The sequence below is a fragment of the Choloepus didactylus genome, chromosome 9, assembly GCF_015220235.1.
Source record: "Choloepus didactylus isolate mChoDid1 chromosome 9, mChoDid1.pri, whole genome shotgun sequence".
In the NCBI taxonomy this organism is placed as follows: Eukaryota; Metazoa; Chordata; class Mammalia; order Pilosa; family Megalonychidae; genus Choloepus; species Choloepus didactylus.
Genome location: NC_051315.1, coordinates 48,336,578 through 48,358,996, shown reverse-complemented (window position 1 = coordinate 48,358,996; position 22,419 = coordinate 48,336,578). Strand labels below are relative to the sequence as shown.

Below are 22,419 nucleotides of genomic sequence, written 5' to 3'. Positions count from 1 at the left end.
CTCAAAAGAAGAGTGGTTATCTGCAGAGGACGGTAAGGCTTTACTCCAAAATCCTAAGGGCCTGCATTGTGATTCTTCTATAGGAGCCTGCCAAAGGCTCCAAACAGCATCTCTATTTGCTACTGACATTTCTAGCACCTTTGGATCAGCTGGATCATATGGTCCAAGAGGCAGAGTAGCTTGCACAGCAGCCTGGACCTGTCACAGAGCCTCCTCTTATTTCGGTCCCCACTCAAAACTAGAAGCTTTTCTGGTCACTTGGTAAATGGGCCAGAGTAGCACACCCAAATGAGGAATATGTTGTCTCCAAAATCCAAAGAGGCCAGCTAAGCATTGTGCCTCTTTTTTGGTCATAGGAGGGGCCAGATGCAACACCTTATCCTTCACCTTAGATGGGATATCTCAACGTGCCTCACAGCACTGGACACCTAGAAATTTTACTGAGGTGGAAGACTCCTGTGTTTTTGTTGGATTTATCTCCCATCCTCTGACATGCAAATGCCTTACCAATAAGTCTAGAGTAGTTGCTACTTCTTGCTCACTAAGTCCAGTCAACATGATATCATCAATATAATGGACCAGTTTAATGTCTTGGAGAAATGATCAAGGTCCTTGTGAATAATACTATGATATAGGGTTGGAGAGTTGATAGACTCCTGAGATAGGAGAGCGGAGGTATACTGCTGGCCTTGCCAGCTGAATGCAAGCTGTTTCTGGTGGTCCTTGCTAACAGCTGTTGAGAAAAAAGCATTTGCTAGATCAATAGCTGCATACCAGGTACCAGGGGATGTGCTGATTTGCTCAAGCAATGATACCACATCTGTAATAGCAGCTTCAATTGGAGTCACCACCTGGTTAACTTTACAATAATCCACTGTCATCCTCCAAGACCCATCTGTTTTCTGCACAGGCCAAATAGGAGAGTTAATGGGGATGTTGTGGGAATCACCACCCCTGCATCCTTCAAGTCTCTTTGTCTCTTCCCTCTAGAATAAAACTCCACATGGAAGAGAAACTTTTGTCAGTTTGCTCACTACTATATCCCCAGTGCTGGGTACAGTAAATGCTCAAATAGTATATGTTGAAGGAATGAATTAATAAATGCCTATGAAACTGTTGAGGTTTAGCTGCTGATGGCTAATGTATTTGGGCACCAGAAGATATTGTAAAGTAAAATCGTTACTAAATTTTCCTTCTCATCCCTTTGCAAATACATATGCTTCTTTAGCTGAACACCATAGTAAATAAACAAGTAGATCCATAAATAATCAAACCATTTATCAGCATTTCTTCTCAACCCAGCACTCAGCCTAGTGCTTTGACACACAGTAGACAGTGAGGTCCTGGAGGATTCACTGTGCTATAGCAAGTGCCTTGCTCATAGTAGGCAAAAAAAAAAAAAAAAAAAAAAAAAAAAGGCATTAAAAAATGCATTAACTATTTTAAAATTTCCAAAGATAAAGCTGGTATACTACTTACTTGACTTTTTTATTTTCTTTCTCCTAGATTTGTATACAATTAAAGGGAATGCCCATGGGATGCCATGTATGTTTCCTTTCCAGTATAACCACCGGTGGCACCATGAATGTACTCGGGAAGGTCGGGAAGACGACTTGCTGTGGTGTGCCACGACAAGCCGATATGAAAGGGATGAGAAGTGGGGATTTTGCCCAGATCCCAGTAAGAGTGAAATCTAGTCTCCTCCATATGTCATGAATGACTCAATCAAGGATGATTAGAAAGTTATCTGATTCTAAAGAAAAGCACCAGGATTGATATATTGAAGTCTGAATAAGCACTCTGATTCCATTAATACAGATTTTGATTTTGTGATTGTTTTTGCCTTGAAAAGACAATTCTGATGTATATTCCTTTTTTTTCCTTAGGTTCAAAAGATGTTAATTAGCCATTCTTCATTTAGCTCGGTGTGTAAGGATGCTTTAACCAGAATCAAGTTATAATATTCTGATCTCATTAATCTTAGCTTCTCAGCAGGATACTTCAAAACAAACCTAAATGCATACAAAACCCAGCTATCTTTTCAATCCACTTCCTCTTATGAGATGCCTTAATTTCCCCATGTCCCAGACTGCTACTCTCTCCCATTGTCAAATCCAGGCATCAGCTGGGCTCTGGGATGATCTTTCTAAAATCATTGCCCTCTTTATTTCTCAAAATGTGTTTTCATCTTGATTCCCTTTCCTTATTCTACTTTTTGTATATATATATATGGCATATATGGAAGGTCTGTATGTTTATGTCTATGTATATATATCGTATATTTATGCAATTTCCCTCACTTTGCTTCCTATAAGTCAGAGAATAGCTTTCACAATTTCCCTATCTTCCATACCCATCCCCCTCCACCTATACATAAAATACAACAAATAAATTTGAAACAAAAGCAGATGGCAAAGGTCAACTCTCAAGAATCTGATATATAAGTTATATGTAATTTCTTTTTATTCTAAGAGGCAATACAGCTTAGTGGATAAGAAAGAGTATAGATAGGCTTTGAAATCAGACAGTATTTCAAAGTCCTGTATTGGAGATTGGAGTCCTGTATCTTCCCAACAATGAGATGTGAGGAGGGTCGTTCCATCTCCCTGAGTCTCAGTTTCCTTAGCCCAAAATCGATAATAACTGTACCAATTAGGGTCATTAGGATGCATGTAAAGTACCTATAGGGCCTCGCACATGGTGAGCACTCCAGATATTGATTATGATCATCATCATCTTCCTCAAGCCTCACTTATCCTTTCAGTGCCCATTTCTGAATCAGTGATCTGAGAAAAAAGCATTTTCTTGAGTGCCAAGATCTAACAAAACCAAACAAACCAATGCCAAAAAACACCTTTCACAGTCTTTGCAAATTAGCTTTGCATTGGCTGGTGTTCTCCTTCAGAGTTCAGCCCTCCTATGGTGAAAGACAGCCCAGGGCAAATACAAAGTGCAGGGTGTTCCTTGTGCTCGCTAGTGGACTTGAGTCCCCTGTTCACTGGAATTTGAAAGCCCCTCATCCCCCTAGGAAACAGATCTTCTTCCTATCCTGGGTGTTCCACTTTGGGACTTAAAGCAGGTAAGCCTTTGCTCCAGGCCACCCAACTCAATTATTTTTTACCTTACTTCTGCTGTCTCAGGCTGATTTTGCCTGCAGGGCAAATTCTAGGGTGGGGATGGGCAGGTGAGCAGGAGAGGAGTTTCCCAAGTTAGTCTCTCACAGCCGGAACCAGGTCAGGGACCCATAAAGGGAGGACTGGTCAGCTCTGTACTGCACTGGGGAAGAATGGGGCAGGGGTTACCAAGGGTACCAGGAGATTTTTCTATGGCTCTCTGAAGCAGAGTACTTGATTTGGCACTTTCCCAATAAATGCATCCCCTCCCTTTTTTTTTTTCAGTTTTATTGAGATATATTCACATACCATACAATCATTCATGATGTACAATCAACTGTTCACAGTACCATCATATAATTATGCATTCATCACCCCAATCTGTTTTTGAACATTTTCCTTACACCAGAAAGAATAAGAATAAAAAAATAAAAATAAAAAGGAACACCCCAATCATCTCCCCCATCCCACCCTATTTTCCTTTTAGTTTTTGTCCCCACTTTTCTACTCATCCATCCACACACTGAACAAAGGGAGTGTGAGCCACAAGTTCTTCACAATGACATGTAAGCAACATAGTAATGCAGTTGTTTTCAGGAATCAAGGCTACTGGGTTGCAGTTTGACAGTTTCAGGCATTTCTTTCTAGCTATTCCAATACACTAAAAGCTAAAAAGGGATGTCTATATAGTGCATAAGAATAACCTCCAGAGTGACCTCCTGTCTCCATTTGAAATCTCTCAACCACTGAAACTTTATTTTGTTTCATTTCTCTTCCCCCTTTTGTTCAACAAGGCTTTCTCAATCCCATAATGCCAGGTCCTGACTCATTCCCAAGAGTCATATACCACATTGTCAGGGAGATTTACACCCCTGAGAGTCATGTCCCATGTAGGGGGAGGGCAGTGAGTTAGCCTGCCAAGTGGGTTTAGAGAGGCCACATCTGAGCAACAAAGAAGTTCTCTGGGGGAGACTGTCAGGCACAATTTTAAGTAGGCATAGCCTCTCCCAGGCCATAACAAGCTTCCTAAGGGCAAGCTCCAAGATTGAGGGCTCATCCTACTAAATTGTTAGTCCTCAATGTTTGTGAGAATATCAGTAATAACCCAGGTAGGGAGGTCCAACACTTCCACATTTTCCCCCAGTTCCCCAGGGGGGCCTTGCTAATACATTCCCATTCTCTGCCCAAATTACCCAGGGATGTTTCAGAATATCACACTAACCTGTACAAACCTACCAGATCTCACTTCCCATTCCAAGTTCCACGTAATTATGGTGCCTGAACAAACCGATCATACAAGTCAAACTATCCAATGTGCTGCAGAAAATATAGACCCTGCACCAAATAAACATCTTTTCCCTTGGTCTCACACAGAAGTCAAAGTTTTATAACACAGTCAATCTAGTCCTTTATCCTCTGGACTGATTTTCCTTAGTCCTAACCAGATCCTCTTCATTCATATCTCTAATTGAAGTCTAGACTCTTTTTCAGCTTTTTCAACAGTTGCTGTATGAGGCCATACTGACACCCACAGCCACTGAGCTCTAGCTCTGAGCCTCAGGCACCACACAGATACCCAAAGTTCCAGAGACCGACCAGGCCATGCACAATGAGCTCAGCATCTCAGAACTGGGAGACAATCACCACAACTCAGGAATAGATGCAACTGCTGTAAGAGCCCACAATCTAAGGACCATCACAATAAGTTTTCCCCTGATAAGCTGTGCTCCAAGATTCAACTCTCAGAGTTTATACCTCATAGCTAGTCGACACCAGTGAGGCATTACAATGTTTGTATTTTCGTCTGTGGCATACCTTACTCAAAATGCTATCCATTCACCCAGCTGCATGTCTCACAGCTTTCTTCCCTCTTGAAGCTGCCCAGTACTCCATTGTATGCATACACAACAGTCCACCATTCTGTTCATCAGTTGATGAACCCCTACGCCAACACCATCCATTGTAAGTAGTGAATACTGCTGCCACAAACACCAGTGTGCAAACATCCATTCACGACCCTGCTCTCAGATCTTCCAAGTATATACCCCATAATGAGGTTTCAGGACCTTACAGCACCCACATACCCAGCTTCCTGTGGAACCGCCACACTGTCCTCCAGAAAGTCTATACCATTCTTCTTCCCCCCCAACAGTAAATAGGCTCGTCCCCGTCTCCACGTCCTCTCCATATCCCTCTGCTTGTATTTTTCCCTGCAATTTTACAGAGATATATTCACTTACCATACAGTCATCCAATGTACGGTCATTTGTTCACAGTATCATCATATAGTTGTGCTTTTATCACCACAGTCAGTACTTGAACATATTCATTATTCCAAAAAAAATTTTTTTAAGAATAATAAAAAAGATAAAAAAATTAAAATACCATACAATACAATATAATAAGGTCAGAAAACAAAATCACCGCCAAGAATCCCATACCCCTCCTCCACATCCACCCCTCACAGACATTCAGCTCTGGCATACCGCCCCTGCCAATTCAGTGGAAGCATGTTACAATGCCACTGCCAACCACGGACTCCGGTTTGCCCTGATTATACTCCTCCCCAATACCATCCCCTTTTCAACACCCTGCAAGTCCGACATTCACTTGTTTTCTCACATGCAAAAACATTTTCACACCTGCACATTCAGTCACCATCACTGACCACTCCAGGTTCCCACCGAGCCACATAGTCCCAGTCTCTATCATCCATCACCCCCTCTGGTGCCATACCTGCCCCCAGCCCTCCTCTCCCAGCTCCACCCACAGACATCTTCGCTCAGTGTACCCACAATACTGTGCTACCATCACACAGCACTATGCTATCCGCCACCGGATCTACACAAGCAATCCTGCCGAACACTCAACACTCCTTCAGCATCAAATACATGATCTCTACCCTCCTTCCATATCCCCATAACCTGTGTTCCCAGCTCTCAACCCTTAGAGTTTGTCCATCAATGCCAGTCCACACTTATGAGACCACATAGTATCCGTCCCCCTGTCCCTGGCCCACTTTGCTCAACATAACGTCGTTAAAGTTTATCCATATTATATGTTCCGTGATTTTGTTCTGTCTTACAGCTGTATAATATTCCATTGTGTGTATATACCACAGTTTGTCTATCCACTTGTCCATGGATGGACATTTGGGCTGTTTCCATCTCTTGGCAATCATGAATAATGCCACTATAAACACTGGTTTACAAATGTCCATCTGTGCCTTAGCTTTCAGTTCCTCTGAGTATATACTTAGTAATGGTATTGCAGGATCATATAGCAATTCTATACTTAGCTTTCTGAGGAACTGTCACACTGCCTTCCAGAGTGGCTGCACCAGTCTATGTTCCCACCAACAGTGAATAAGTGTGCTTCTTTCTCCACATCCTCTCCAGCACTTGTAATTTTCTGTTTTTTTTTTTTTAATTACGATCATTCTAGTAGGTGTGAGATATCTCATTGTGGTTTTGATTTGCATTTCCCTAATAGCCAGTGAAGTTGAGCATCTTTTCATATGTTTTTGAACCATTTGTATTTTCTCTTTAGGAAAGTGTCTATCCGTGTGTTTTGCCCATTTTTAAATTGGGTTATTTGTCTTTTGTTGTTGAGTCGTAGGATCTCTTTATATATTCTAGATATTAAACCCTTATCTGATATGTGGTTTCCAAATATTGTTTCCCATTGCATAGGCTGCCTTTCTACTTTTCTGACAAAGTCCTTTGATGTACAAAAGTGTTTAATTTTAAGAAGACCCCATTTATCTATTTCTTCTTTGATTGCTCATACTTTGGGTGTAAGGTCTAGAAAACCACCTCCTATCACAAGATCTTTAAGACATTTCCCTACATTTTATTCTAAAAGTCTTATGGTCTTAGTGCTAATGTTTAGGTCTGATCTATTTTGAGTTAATTTTTGTATAAGGTGTGAGATAGGAGTCCTCTTTCATTCTTTTGGGTATGGATATCCAGTTCTCCAAATACCATTTATTGAAGAGGCTGCTCTGTTCCAGTTGCTTTGGCTTGACTGCCTTATCAACGATCAATTGTCCATAGATGAGAGGGTCTATTTCTGAACACTCAGTTTGATTCCTTTGGTTGATATATCTATCTTTATGTCAGTGCCATGCTGTTTTGACCACTGTAACTTTGTAATATGCTTCTAAGTAAGGTAGTGTGAGACCTCGCACTTCGTTCCTCTTTCTCAATGTATTTTTGGCTATTCAGGGTACCCTGCCCTTCAAATAAATTTAGTTATTGGTTTTTCTATTACTGCAAAGTAAGCTGTTGGGATTTTACTTGGTATTGAGTTGAATCTATAAATCAGTTTAGGTATAATTGACATCTTAACTATATTTAGTCTTCCAATCCATGAATACCATGTGTTCTTCCAGTTTTTTGTTTTTTTTTTTTAGGTCCTGTTTGATTTCTTTTAGCAGTTTCTTGCAGTTTTCTCTGTATAGGACTTTTGTGGCCTTCGTTAAATTTATTCCTAAATACTTGATTCTTTTGGTTGCTACTGTAAATGGAATTTTCTTGATTTCTTCCTCCTGTCGCTCATTACTCGTGTATAGAAGCACTAGTGATATTTGCATGTTGATCTTGTAGCCTACCACTTTGCTGTATTCCTTGATTAGCTCTAATAGATTTGCTGTAGATTTTTTTCTGGATTTTCTACATATGGGATCATGTCATCTGCAAACAGTGAAAGTTTTACTTCTTCCTCTCCAATTTGGATGCCTTTTCTTTTCCTTGCCTAATTGCTCTAGCTAGAACTTCCAGCACAATAACAATAACAGTAACAATGGTGACAATGGGCATCCCTGTCTTCTTCCTGATCTTAGAGAGAAAGCTTTCAGTCTTTCCCCATTGAATATGATGTTAGCTGTGGGTTTTGCATATATTGTCTTTATCATTTTGAGAAAGTTCCCTTCTATTCCTATCCTTTAAAGTGTTTTCATCAAGGAAGGATGTTGAATTTTATCAAGTGCCTTTTCTGCATTGATTGAGATGATCATGTGGTTCTTCCACTTTGATTTATTGATGTGGTGTATTACATTAATTGATTATCTTATGTTGAATCCACCTTGTATACCTGGAATAAATCCCACCTAGTCATGGTGTATAATTCTTTTAATGTGCTGCTGGATTTGATTTGCAAGTATTTTGGTGAGGATTTTTGCATATATATTCATTAAAGAAATTGGTCCATCATTTTCTTTTTTTGTAGTATCTTTGTTTGACTTTGGTATTAGGGTGATGTTGGCTTTATAGAATGAATTATGTAGCTTTCCCTCCCCTTTGATTTTTTTGAAGCGTTTCATCAGGATTGGTATTAATTCTTTCTTGAATGTTTGGTAGAATTCACATGTGAATCCATCTGGTCCTAGGATTTTCTTTTTTGGGAGATTTTTGATGACCAACACAATCTCTTTACTTGTGATTGATTTGTTGAGTTCATCTATTTCTTCTTGAGTCGATGTTGGTTGTTCATGCTTTTCTAGGATGTTGTTCATTTCATCTAAGTTGTCTAGTTTATTAGCATATAGTTGCTCATAGTATCTTCCTATTATTTCCTTTATTTCTGCAGGGTTAGTAATTATGTCCCCTTTCTCATTTCTGATTGTATTTATTTGCATCTGCCTTTTTTGTTTGTTTGTTTGTTTGCCTAGCTAAGAACCAACTTCTGGTTTTGTTGATTCTCTCTACTGTTTTCCTGTTCTCAATTTCATTTATTTCTGCTCAAATCTTTGTCATTTCTTTCCTCCTGTTTGCTTTGGGGTTAGTTTGCTGTTCTTTCTCTAGTTCTTCCAGGTGAACAGTTAATTCCTCAATTATTGCTGTCTCTTCTCTTTTAATATAGGCATTTAGGGCAATAAATTTCCCTCTCAGCACCACCTTTGCTGCATCCATAAGTTTTGATATGTTGTGTTTTCATTGTCATTTGCCTCAAGGTATTTACTAATTTCTCTTGTAATTTCTTCCTTTACCCACTGGTTGCCTGAGAGTGTGTTGTTTAGCCTCCATGTATTTGTGAATTTTCTGACCTTCTTCCTGTTATTGATTTCCAACTTCATTCCATTATGATCTGAGAAAGTGTTTTTTATAACATCAATATTTTTAAATTTATTGAGACTTACTTTGTGTGCCAACGTATGGTCTATCCTAGAGAATGGTCCATGAGCACTTGATAAAAATATGTATCATGCTGTTGTGGGGTGTAGTATTCTATAAATATCTGTCAAGTCTAGTTCATTTATCATGCAATTCAATATCTCTGTTTCCTTATTGATCCTCTGTCTAGATTTCTATGCATTGATGAGAGCTGTGTAGCGAAGTCTCCAACTATGATTGTAGAGGTATCTACTTCTCCCTTCAGTGTTGTCAGTGTTTGCCTCATGTATTTTGGGACACTCTGGCTTGGTACATAAATATTTATGATTCTTATGTTTTCTTGATGAATTGACTCTTTTATTAATATATAGTGTCCTTTGTCTCTTTTAATTGTTTTACTTTTGAAGTCTAATTTGTCCAATTTATATAGCTACTCCCACTTTTTTTCTAGTTGTTGTTTGCATGAAATGTCTTTTTCCAACCTTTCACTTTCAGCCTATTTTTGTCCTTGTGTCTAAAATGAGTTTCTTTTAGGCAGCGTATCAGTGGGTCCTGTTTTTTAACCCATTCTGCCAGTCTGTGTCTTTTTATTGGGAGTTTAATCGATTAACATTTAGTGTTATTACTGTAAGAACATTGCTTTCTTCTACCATTTTGTCTTTTGGATTTTACATGTCATATCTTATTTTTTTCTCTCTCTCCTTTCACTCTTTCTGACAGTCTTCATTTCTACACTCCTCTCTAAACCTCTCTCTCCTGTCCATTCCCATCAGCTTGCAGCACTACCACTAGTATTTCCTTTAGTGCAGGTCTCTTATCCACAAACTCTCTCAGTGTCTGTTTGTCTGAAAGTACTCTAATCTCTCCCTCATTTTTGAAGGACAGCCTTGTCAGATATAGAACTCTTGGTTGGCAGTTTTTCCCTTTCAGTATCTTAAATATATCATACCACTGCCTTCTCACCTCCATGATTTCTGCGGAGAAATCTGCACATAGTCCTATTGAGTTCCCCTTGCATGTGATGTATTGCCCTTCTCCTGCTGCTTTCAGAATTCTCTCTTTGTCTTTGACATTGGACAATCTGATCAGTAAGCATCTTGGAGTAGGTCCATTGGGATCTATTCTGTTTGGGGTATGCCACACTTCTTGAATCTGTAATTTTATGTCTTTTATAAGAGTTGGGAAATCTTCAGTGATTATTTTTTCTATTATACTTTCTACCCCTTTTCCCTTCTTTTCTCCTTCTGGGATACCCATATCATGTAGATTCATGCTTTTCATGCTGTCATCCAGCTCCCTAAGATCCTGCTCTTATTTTTCCATTATTTTTCCTATCTGTTCCATTGTGTGTATGATTTCAAATGGTCTGCCCTCCAGTTCACTGATCCTTTCTTCCCCCTCTTCAAATCCACTGTTGGATGTCTCCATTGTGTCCTTCACCTCTCCTGTTGTGCCTTTCATTCCCATAAGTTTTCCTATTTATTTTTTCATGCTTATGAATTCTTCTTTATGATCATCCAGTATCTTCTTTATATCCTTCATCTCTTTTGCCACACTTTCCTTCAGCTTGTTGATTTGATTTAGGAGATTTGTTTGAACATCTTTAATTAGTTGTTTCAATTCCTGTATCTCAGTTGGGGGTGTTAGTTTGTTCCTTTGGCTGGTCCACACCTTTGTCTTTCCCAGTATGGCTCATTATCTTTAGCTGTCTAGGCATCTGATTTTCTTTTTAGTTTTTTCTGGAGCTCGTTTTCACTCTTTTACCTAGAGTTTTCTTGTTTGTTGGCACTGTTCTCTATCTGTTCTTTGGTGTGCAGCTCAACTTATTCTAGACCTCTAACCTAGTTTCTGTTTACTTGATCAGAATTTTTCACCTCTTGTTTTTCTGGTTCTTGCCCTGCCTCTACGTAACAGTTTTGTGAGAGGATCTCCCCAGATATGATTGACCCCAATCAGATTTTCCCAGTCTGGAGAGGCCCAGGTCTCAGGAAGACAGTATGAAGTTTCCCTGAGAATGAGACCCTGCAGGTTGCCAGACCCTCCTGTGAAGCCTCTAGACTCTGCAGGTTTCCTACCCTGTCTAGCAGGTGGTGCCCGTCAGCTGGCAGCTCCCCACCAGTGTAAAGAGGTACCACAGTTGCCTTTAATTCTCCACAGAACCACCCCCCTACCCCCCCACCTCCGCCCTGTCCCTGCCAAGGACGTGGCTGACTCAAGCTGGTTTCTGTTTTCCACCCCCAGGGGTCTGAGTTCTCCGAAGGAGGGCCACTACTTGAGCTGGGCCCCACACCCCCATCTCAGGGAAGCCATGTCCCCCAGGGAGCTGTCTCCCCCCCACTCTAAATACCTTCAAAAGCACCAAGTAAAACGTCTTATTTCAGTGGATTTTTAAAAGAGCTAACAACAATGATGGCATACTTAGTTTAGGCACCTCTCTGAAGAAGTTAGTGTTGGCTATTAATTTACCTGTAGAAGGGCTGCCTTGCCCCAGGTCCCTTCAATGTGTCTTAATAGTCTGGACATGCTTATTGAGACTACAGGCTGTGTTCCAATAACCTGTCCCTAGACTGAAAGGTGAGGGTGGGGTTGCAGAGGAAGAAACAATTGGATCTTAGTGCTTATTGTGTTGAGTGAAAGACATAGCAGCAATAACCAGGAATTTGGGTCAGAGGCAAGGCCACTGCTGAGCTTGCAAAGACGTTTATCACCTGCATCCAATCTTGGTGCCTTGTTCACCAGGAGACCCATTTTCCCCACAAGCTATAACCTGGCTCAGCTGTGCATGAGCCCCAATCAAATCCTTCCTGCTGACTGAATCTCTGCACAGTGGAGAGTGAGGGCTGTAGGTCTCTAAACCAGGCAACGGCTCATATCTGTAATCTGTAATCTGTTTTCTGTAATATCTGTAATCTGTTTTCTTCTTCCAACTTCCCTGTCACCATTCTCCTCCCAGTCACTAAGAAATAGAAATACTAAAAGAGAAGGTGCTCATCAATACATCAACAAAAAACAAACTTTCTTACAAATATCATGCTTAAGAATAATGGTAAAATCATTATAGGTTATCAGGTAACAGAGGTCTTTGATCAAATATGCGTTTTGAAATTCAAACACAATATGGAGGGATGGGTAAGAGGGGGAGAGACGGGACCCAGGGAAACCAGTTAGGGAACCCCCACCTATGTAAATATTGGCTTTAGTCACAGTTCCAAAGGCAAAACACAATTCCATGTATACTCTGTGGCAAAATATTTTAGTAATACGTGTGTGGTATGACTATCCTTATGGCAATCAATAGCAGAGGCATCATCTTCTAATCCTTACCATTACATGGCCATTCATACACATACTCAAATATATACACAAGTGTCATATGTTCATACAAAGAAGGAAATATTAATTTTTGAGTTAATTCAGATATTCATTAGTGTAAACACAAGATTCATAAATTCTCTTCTGAAGTAGTAAAAATCTTCTCTTCCTCCTCTGCCTTCTTCTTCCTCTCCTTCTCCTCTTTCTCATCCTTCTCCTTTCTTTAGCTTGGCTAAGCTTCTTTGGCCATTTTACTCATTCCTTCCTTTATTCACCATTTATAGTAGGAGACTTTTCGAATATTTTAATAATAAGGAATCATAAATATCTGTTTCCTTTTAACTTCTTTATTTAATCTCTTTTATTTTAGATGCCATGCTTTCCTGGGTAACATTTCTTCTATTTCATTTTTTTTTTTTTTTTTATTTTACAAACACTCTATATCCACCAAGCAAAAACTCCCTCTTTCCCGCTCCTGCTAACCCATCGTAACCTCTAATCTACTTCTGTCTTTGCAAATTTGCTCATTCTAGATATTTCATATAAGTGACTTCATACAATATTTGTCCTTATGTGCCTTGCTTATTTCACTGAGCCTAATGTTTTCAAGGTTCATCCATGTATAATTACAATTTTTGGCAGGTGCTATTAAAAAAAAAAAGCAAGGAACTGAATTTAGATTTGGGAGTCAGGAAAGGCTTTCTTGAGGAAGTTATATTTAAACTCAGCTCCAAGGGATGAGCAGACGTTATCAAGTGGGGGATGAGATATCCATATAGAGGTGCCTGGTGCAGTGGTATACCAGGGAGGCAAGGGCAGGAGAGGTGGTGGGAGTGGACAGTGCCAGGTGCAGGTGGTAAAGGGGGTATTTTGTTTGAATAGGGCTAAAAAAAAAACAGCAACAAGTAAAAGTCAATCTGCTTTTTGTCACCATGCACTGACAATTCTAGACAATGTCAGTTATGTAATACTCCCACCTGTCCAGGTTGACGGCTCCCACTGCCTGGCTCCTCCGTATGCCGTTGGCCAGGTGTCTGAAGGCTTTGAGGAGGGGAGGAGGTTATTGCTCTCTAGGACAAGTGAGTAAGAGAGAGGGGAATAGGAGACTCAGGGAAGGTAGGCAAGGGCTGTATCTTGCAGGAGCTAGATAATTTGGGGGTTTGCAGGCCCTTTGAAGGATTTGTCTAATTCTAAAAGTAAAAGAACGCCATAAACGGATGTTAAACAGGAGTAATAATGATTTAAAGTTTTTTTGTTTTTTTTTTTTAAGATCACTCTGGCCCTGCATGGAGAATGGCTTGGAAGGGAGCAAGAGGGCCATCCTAGTGTCTGTAAAAGGGCTACAGCAATAGCCTGAGCCAGGAATAGTGGGGTCCTGGATTAGATGATAGTAAAAGAGCTGGAGAAAAGTGGATGGATTGAAGATCTGTTTTAGGGGTAGACTCAGCAGGATCTGGTAAAGGACAGATTGTGAGGAGAGGGAGAAGGGGAGTTCCTGACTTGGTGGGGTAGCCCTTTTACATGAGATGTACTAGCACAGTGCTTTGCAAAGAACGGATATTCAATGACTATTTGCTGAGTATATGAAAGACCAAATAGAGAGAAAAATAGTGACTTTGCAACTTGGAGTTCAATAGCAGCTCTGATAGATAGTATAAGAATTCATTAAAAAGTAATTTGCTAATATTAAAAAGTAGAAAGAAATAGTACACCTAAGAATACTTCAAAGCTGTCTCCTTAGGGAAGAAAAACCAAGCCATATCAATAGAGAAAAAGGGATGGCTAGATCCCAGTCATAATCCATCACAGAATCACTGTTGTTGTGAACACATCTCAGTTCATTAAGAGAGAAGTGTAGTTTGGGAGGAAACAAATCACCTATTTATAACATCACACCAAAGATTTTGGTACTCTTTCATCAAATAATAGGAGATTCAACAATATATATGATACAGTTGCTTCCTTCAAGGAGCTCTGACTTTAGTGAGAGAAAAGATAATATAAAGACATTAAAGATGCAAAGAAATATATCAATATCATCCTAGTATGTAGATTAGAATTTTTCAAGAATAATTAAACATACCTGAGACACTAGCCTTTAAGTTTGTATTGTTAGTGGCTTGGAAAGAGGGATTATTTATGGAAAAACAAATGAATAAGCTGTCATACCCCAAGCCAGGATGGATGCCTATGCCAGGTGGTTTCCCAGGAAGCAGTCTCCAAGGCAGAGATAAGCTTGCAGGATCAATACATGTGGAAAGGAGAGGAAGGGAGCAGGATTTCCCAGAGGGAGAAGCCGAGCTGTGATCTGGGCTCTTGATCTCTAGACCAATGCTATGTGGAATTCCCCAACTGATGGTGTTTCAGAGTTGCTCCTAGTTAGGGTGTGAGAGCTGGGCTTTATACCCCTGCCTTGATCAGTCACAGTCCTTTCTTGGGAGAGGAGAGTGGCATTGGGCAAAGGGACACCTCTGCCATGGAAATCCTTGAAGAAGGTTGACAGCTGAGAAATGTCTGTTGGCAGCTGGGGAAATAAGTCCTTCAGTCTTCAGGGGTTCAGTACAGTGCCCTGGCCTGGAGTGGCATTTTCATTCCATCTCTTCCCATGTATCCTTCAAATAAGATCTGTGGAGTGACACAGCCTGTCTAGAGGAGCAGAGAGGGGACATTGTGTGAGCCTTTGCAGAAGTATAAATTCTTATATTTTAGTCAAGAACAAATGAACTTACTTGTTAGGAGAATATGGGTACTCTTGCAAACATTTGACTGGAGGTTCCCTTTGGCACAGATAATTCAAAACCAAGGGAAATCTAGCATAAGCTGGCTATGCAATTTGTGGCATACACAGGATCACCTACAAACTTCTCACCTTAAGTTTAACTGTTCTAATACATAGAATTCAGGCAGGTTACTTCAAAAGACTGTATTTACATAGCTTGATCTATGTTTTGTTGAAAAGGTGGGACCAGCTCTTGGCAAAAGTGGGAATTAGGTCAATTGAAGTGTTCTCCAAACCTTTTTCTATCATGTATTTAGCTGTAGCCTGGAGGCTTGTAATTAGGACTTACTGTCAAATGTTCCCCATGGCAGGAGATGAGAGGCAGGTACCCTGTTCCAGGATTGACCTCCCTCTCCCCAGACTTTCCTTCTGACATCCTAATATCTTCTTGTGGCGGAGAGGTACTCAGACCTGTCCTCTCTGCAAAGTGCTTTGGATGTTTTCCTTTAATATAGTGTTTTCCACTGTGTGCTCTGGACCATCTATATTAGAATCAGGAGTATGTTTAAAATGTGTGTTCCTGAGTCCCACCCCAGACCTACTGATTCTGAATCTGAGACTGAGAACCAGGAATCTGCATTTTTTAAAAGCTGTCTAAATGGATCTTAGACTTACTAAAATTGTAAATGCTCCCCCTTCATGATCTCAGCTGTCATCCTGGATAAACATGACTGAACTAATGTCAGATAATGCTTAGTGCCTTGCCCATCTCAGGGTGGTAGCATTTTAACAGGAAGACAATCCCTGAGGACTGAATCTTAATGGGGAAAGTTCAGCCACAAGCATTAGCTGGTGAATTAGCATTCAGCAAGATGCTAATTGAAAATTCTCTTCTCTCTTTTCCCTTCCTTTCTCTTTCTTTTTTTCACAGTTTTACTTGGTGATAGCCTTGTCTTCTGCTGCCTTCAATCTGGAATCCTTCTATAAATGCATGTGTCAGTCGTAAGCTCTATAGACAACATACGTTTAACAACTTTTCTGGTTAACTAATTTAGTTCTGGGGAAAGCATGTTTCAACCAGACATGAAAACAAACTTTCCACGTTTTCCACGGGTACCACATGAGTGAGTTTTATGAGGGAAAAAAAACAAAGAATATTTCATTGTCAGTAAGTTTGAAATATACTGAATTAAAATTAAGCATGTTTCTTTACTGTGGACTTCTCAGAGTCCTTAATATGCTAATGTATACTGTGACTTTCCCAGAGGGGGCTATAGTATGCCATATGCCCCAAATTTTCTTGAGAAGCATCTTGAAGATGTTAATATTCCATGGACCACACTTTGGGAAAAATTGTTCTAAATTTTAGCAGATTGCCTATCCATCAGTTACACTTATACTATAGTATGCTTCACATATTCTACATTTTGAAATTCTTTGGATAAGTTTGGTTTCAAGTTATTATTGTGGCTACTTAGCTCAACTTGGATTTTTATTTTAAATTTTAGCAAAAGCACCCAAACTGTGTCTTCATCTTCTGTTATTTCAATAAACTTCAAATATCAGATCCACATTTAATATTTTATAAATCTACTCTTAAGCATATTGTGAAATCCTTGGTCAATATCTTACAAGTGGATTTTCTTTCTCTTCCTGTTGGCTGGAGGAATTTCCTTTCTTAAACTCAGTGTCAGTGTTTCTGCTTACAATGTTTATTTGAAATTTGTGTTAATTGGAGACTCATATTTCTTTTGTATCCCTACTATTCCATCTAACGCTTTGGTAGTTTAAAAACAAAAAGCCTTTCAAAACATTTGCAACTAGTCATATCTCAAATAAACATTTAAATTCACACAACTCTCTGTGTAAAGTTCTAAATGACTGCTTTCTAAAGAACTCGGATGTTATTTTCACAAATACTTCAGTTCTATTTCCTTCTCTTAAAAGGTTGGTCTCTATTATTTACCTGGATAGGACCAGAGCTTCTTTACTGATAATTTCTTGGTTTTTCTTAGGTAAACCTTGAGAATTTAACCATAAGTTGATGGGAGAGCAATACAGACTTCATCATAATCAAGCATAGATAAGCATTGAAATTAGAGTTGCAAGTTCGGATGATTCCATTCAAATTCATCTTAGAAATAAATTCTTGTATAGATAAAATAAGATTGTAGTGAATGTGTTTAATGGATTTTGTCTCCAGACTCTGCAGAGGTAGGTTGTGATGCTGTCTGGGAGAAGGACCAGAATTCACACATTTGCTACCAGTTCAACCTGCTTTCATTTCTTTCTTGGAATGAAGCACATTCTTCGTGCCAGATGCAAGGACGTGCTTTACTAAGTATTGAGGATGAGACTGAAGAAAATTTTATAAGGAGTAAGTAGGTGAATGATCCACATTGATTTTAATACAATAAAAAATAACTGTTGTTAATAATTATGTCCATGTGTGTGAAAAGGTATTCTGGAAATAAATTCCTTAAAAATATTTTTCTTTTCCAAGAGTGGTCCAAAGTCATACCCATAATTATGAGGCATTTCATTTGGCAACCAGTCATATCCTCCTTATTTTTCCCTCCTTGGAAAAGGGAAATTGAAGCAAAAGCAAGGGACCCAAGAGAATTTACAAGTCTAGCAAGCAGATCAGAAACTTGAACTTGAACTTAAGTACAAGTTCTTGCTCTTCTAGAGATCTTAGCCATTCACTCTCCATTCACAAATAATTAACTAGTTTATTAATACATGCATTAAACAAAATCTTGTCTATCATTCACTTTGTGAGGTACATAGTGGGCCTTCTGGTGCATGCCAAAACACTTAAAATTTAGTTGGAAAAGCAAAAACAGACAAATTAACTAATAGTACATGACAATAATATGTCAAAAAAGCTGGGTAATGAGCTTGGTTTGTGTTTTACCTATCAACTAAATGCTATTCTTCCTATTCCTTTAGAGATTAAGCGTGTTGGTGTGAACATACAGCTTTTTAAAAATATTTGGAAACACTTGAAAGTGTCACAAAATTAGTCACTTCTATTAAAAGTTGCTGACACCCATGTTTTTTCAAATTTTATTGCACAAGTACATGTTTATTCTAGAATAATTTTTAAAACTCAGGTACACAGAGAGAAAAATCTCCCATAATTCTGCAACTCAGAGATAACCATGTTTTCTGGGCAAACTTGTAAATGGAGATGTGTCTATATAGTACCTAAAACAAATACTATTGAATAAAAACATGAGGTTGCTGTTGTACAGTGGCCAGGAGCAGGGGCCACAGAGCTACCTTGCCCGGGTTCCAAGCCTACCTCTACCACTTACTAGCAGTTACCCAAGACCATGACTTAACCTCTCTCTGCCTCTATTTCCCCCTCTACCATATGGATATAATCATACCTCTTAGTGGTGTGCATTACATGTTATAATGCAGTTAAAATCTTAGAAATATACCTGACACATGTCAGCTACTTGACAACAGCTATGCACACGGTTTGTTTATTTCTCTTAGCCACATGTAATGAACATCTGCCCAGGTTTATAAATATAGATCTGCTTCATCATTGTAATGGTTACATAGCTTTGTAGGTTGGCAGTAATTTATTTATCTAATCTATACTATTAGATAGGTTTTAAAATTTATTTCATCAGTCTTTTTATTTTTTACTGTTATAAACTATTTCTTCACATACCTTTATTATTATTATTTCTTTTAAGTTTGTAGAAGTGGATTCGCATTTGGAATCCACATGTGGAAGCACATTTTAAGGCTTTTAAAAATTGTGAGTACCTTCCAGAAGGATTGTGACATGCACATGAGCAGGGCATGTGTGCCCCTTTCCCCACAGCTGTGCAAAAGTGGGGAATTATCACTGGATGGATTTGAGCAAGTCTTGTTGCAAGAAAACACCAATTTCCAAAATCATTATTGGCCTGTAATAGCTTTTATATAATTTGTGTATGCATACCACTATGAATCACAAGCTTTATCTGTTTTAACTGCCATGATTTCTAATAAGCTGATTTGGACTTACGCATCAGATTTTCATAATGATTAATAAAACTAAGATACTAACTTTGATTTAAGGATCTCCATTAAAAATTTAATTACAGGCTTTAGGGATTGTTTAGGGAAACAGAAGTCTGTTCATAAAGACAGAAGCCTATTCTGATAAAGTTATTTTTTACAAAGAGAATAGTATATTGTTTCTTGCTAATAGCTCTTTATTCCACCTTAAATTTTAAATTTTACTCTGATAAAAAGATGACTGGGGAACATTAACTATGATATAAGGAATTATCTAAGCTGTCATAAATGCCAAGAAATACCCAAAATAATTTAGGTCTGAGTTTGTTATTACAATATCGTGGACTAACATAAGAATCAGGCACCCTTTAATTGTAAAGCTAAATAGACTATTTTTGACCTTTAAGCACAGATTACAAATTACACAATGATATTTTTATGTGTATTGTTAAAGCAATTGCATTGGATATTCAGAATAATTCTAAGATAAGAATAATTAATATTTGAATATTTTAATTGGATTATTTAAAAATAAACCTGGACTTTACTCTGATATTAAATATGGAAATTTATCCCTGTCTTGTCAGTCTATCTTGAAGTCTACCTTCTGTCCTCACCATGATACCTGTTAAATGATGTAATCATATGATGCTGTCAAAAGTAATCAAATGGACATTAGGATGAGACTCCATGTTAATGCTACAGAAACTTGAAAGGTGACGCCCACCTTTCTGTTTAGTTTTCCTGGCATCTCAAAATTATAAAGAACTCTTTGTCTTTCCTTAAGTGGCTCTTCCAGGTTTCTACAGTGTATTGAAATGTCCCGTCACAGAGGAGGCTACAGCCTTCATTTCCCATCCTGCTAGCCACCCCTCTGGGTGCCCTGTGCGCTGGGGTTACGCTGCTCCTCTTGGCCAGACGCCTGCTCAGTCTCACACCAGGCAGCCCCACCCCTGCTCTGCTTTAGTGTAGCTCCTTAGACTTGAAGACTTGCCTCCTTTCACCAACACGTCACCTGCTTTCTTCTTCCTTCCCCTAAAGAAAAGCTTCTTTAATATTTTAAAGTTTTTAGCTATGAAAATTTTCAAAAATTTTTGAAAAGTGCAGAAAATAATATTTACACAGACATATCCCCATTATACAGACAGAACAGCGTTTCTTGCTAATCTTAGCTCAGGCCCTGAGGAGGTTTCAAGGTACACGGGATCCAAGCCTGCAAGCTGAGACCATGAGGTGTGCATGGAGAGAGAAGGAGGAGAGGGAGACACTTTCTGGGAGTGCCCCTCAGTACTTCCTCCTCCACCCTCTACAACCTCTAAGTGCATGAGGTCACATAATAAGCTGGCCTCAAACTTGTAACCATTCATTCTCATAGACTGGCAGTCATTGAAAGCCAACGTTTCTGGCTGCTTGGATTAAGCGCTTCACAGCTGAAGAACTGCTTTCAGTGAGCCTTTGGGAAACTGCTGTGCTGCTCGAGAAGGTGGAGGCTTGCTTTGTTACTCTGAAACAAAGCGGGGTGTGACTTGGCAATACCTAAACTCTTTCCTGTCATTGTCTGGGGTTAATTTGTGACTCTGTATTCCAGGAATAGGAAAACAAGAAAGAAGTATGCCATTGAATCTTTAAAACAAAACAAAACAAAACACCTCCTTAATTCTCTTCATTTCAGAGCACTTAAGCAGGGAAGCAGTGGAAGTGTGGATAGGTCTGAATCAGCTGGATGAAAATGCTGGCTGGCAGTGGTCAGATGGAACGCCACTCAACTACCTGAATTGGGAACCAGGTACCTGGAGCATCTTATTTAACCTTCAGCTTGTGGCATCAGCCCACAGCCTTAAACAGCTGCATTTCCCCTGTGTGCATATGACATGTTATTTTAAAACTGGCTTATAAACACTTTCTAAGCCTGACTGAATTCCTGTAAAGCAAGTTTTTCCGGACAAGAAGGTAGACATGGAGGCCAAGATAGTAAACTATTTAAGCAAGGTTGCAGAAGGATTGGGGTCAGAGCCAAGAGTCCAGTCAGCTGTTTTAAAAATAGCAGAAAATTGCGAAAATATTTCTCTACTTAAAACATTAAAATAGGCTCTTTTGTGATGTTTGGGAAATCATTTCATTATCATGCCTGGACTTTAACTGCAATACCACACGTATAATATAAGGTCTTCTAGGATTTACTATATTTGCCTAAAAAGTGCTGTCCCTTTGATACTAAAACTACATTTCAGTATACATTAAACCAAGTGCATTTGCTTCTAACGTTGCATTTTCAGACATCAGTTTTGAGCCATTTGTTGAATATCACTGTGGAACATTTAACTCAGCTATGCCAAATACTTGGAAGAGTCAGGATTGTGAGACCGCCTTGCCTTATATATGTAAAAAATATTTAAACCACAGTGATCCTGAAGTAGTTGGTAAGTGCTTTAAGTTGTTCTTGGTCATTGCTTAATTGTCCTTTCATTATATTCAAGTTCCTCTTTTTTTTTTTTTGCCAGTAATTCATAATTTGAACTTACCTAAGCCTGGTTTATATTTATATGAATAAAAATGTGTAACTAGGTGTTATCTGTTATTCTATAGTTACCATGAATTCGACTAATGCAATTAGGTTTTTACTAAAAACTAAAACAAAATAACCTGAACATATAAACATTTTTAAAAATTTGCATTCTTAGTCATTCTGCTTTAGGAAAACAAGATACAGAAATTAAATAAATCAGAAAATATTTTTATAAAATTCATTGATTTTTACCACATTCTTTATCTCTTATTAGCAACATCCGCACCATACCACCCTCCACCCTGCATAACATACAAAACTTTTAGGTGTTTTTAAGACTTAATTAATGCCTAATTATAATCTAGTACCTGAAGTGGAATTCTTTCTTTTTTTTTAAGATCTATTACTTCTTTTTAGTTCCTGTGGGAATTAATTCCTTAACTCAGAAAGTTGAGGTTAAAAACAAAACCATTTGTTAAAGAATCATTATAAATGTAATTAAGAACAATTTGAAATTTAAAATAATAAGGTAAATTATCATTTTTAAATATTGTCCTGTACAATTAGGTTTTACCTTCCATTTTCCTTTTAATAGCTAAACCTAGGGGTATTGTAGAACTTGGGGGGAGGGGC

General features: G+C 38.8%; 1 protein-coding gene across 2 annotated transcripts in view; it reads left to right on the top strand.

The window, feature by feature from the left end:
* The window catches only part of PLA2R1 (phospholipase A2 receptor 1), a 194,510-nt gene that overhangs the window by 22,387 nt on the left and 149,704 nt on the right, over positions 1–22,419 (top strand). For both annotated transcript variants that reach the window (XM_037849248.1, XM_037849247.1), the window contains exons 3-6: positions 1,507–1,680; positions 17,461–17,634; positions 20,953–21,066; positions 21,557–21,700. In XM_037849248.1, coding sequence (XP_037705176.1) covers positions 1,507–1,680; positions 17,461–17,634; positions 20,953–21,066; positions 21,557–21,700 — 606 coding nt within the window. The remainder of the gene's footprint in view (positions 1–1,506; positions 1,681–17,460; positions 17,635–20,952; positions 21,067–21,556; positions 21,701–22,419) is intronic.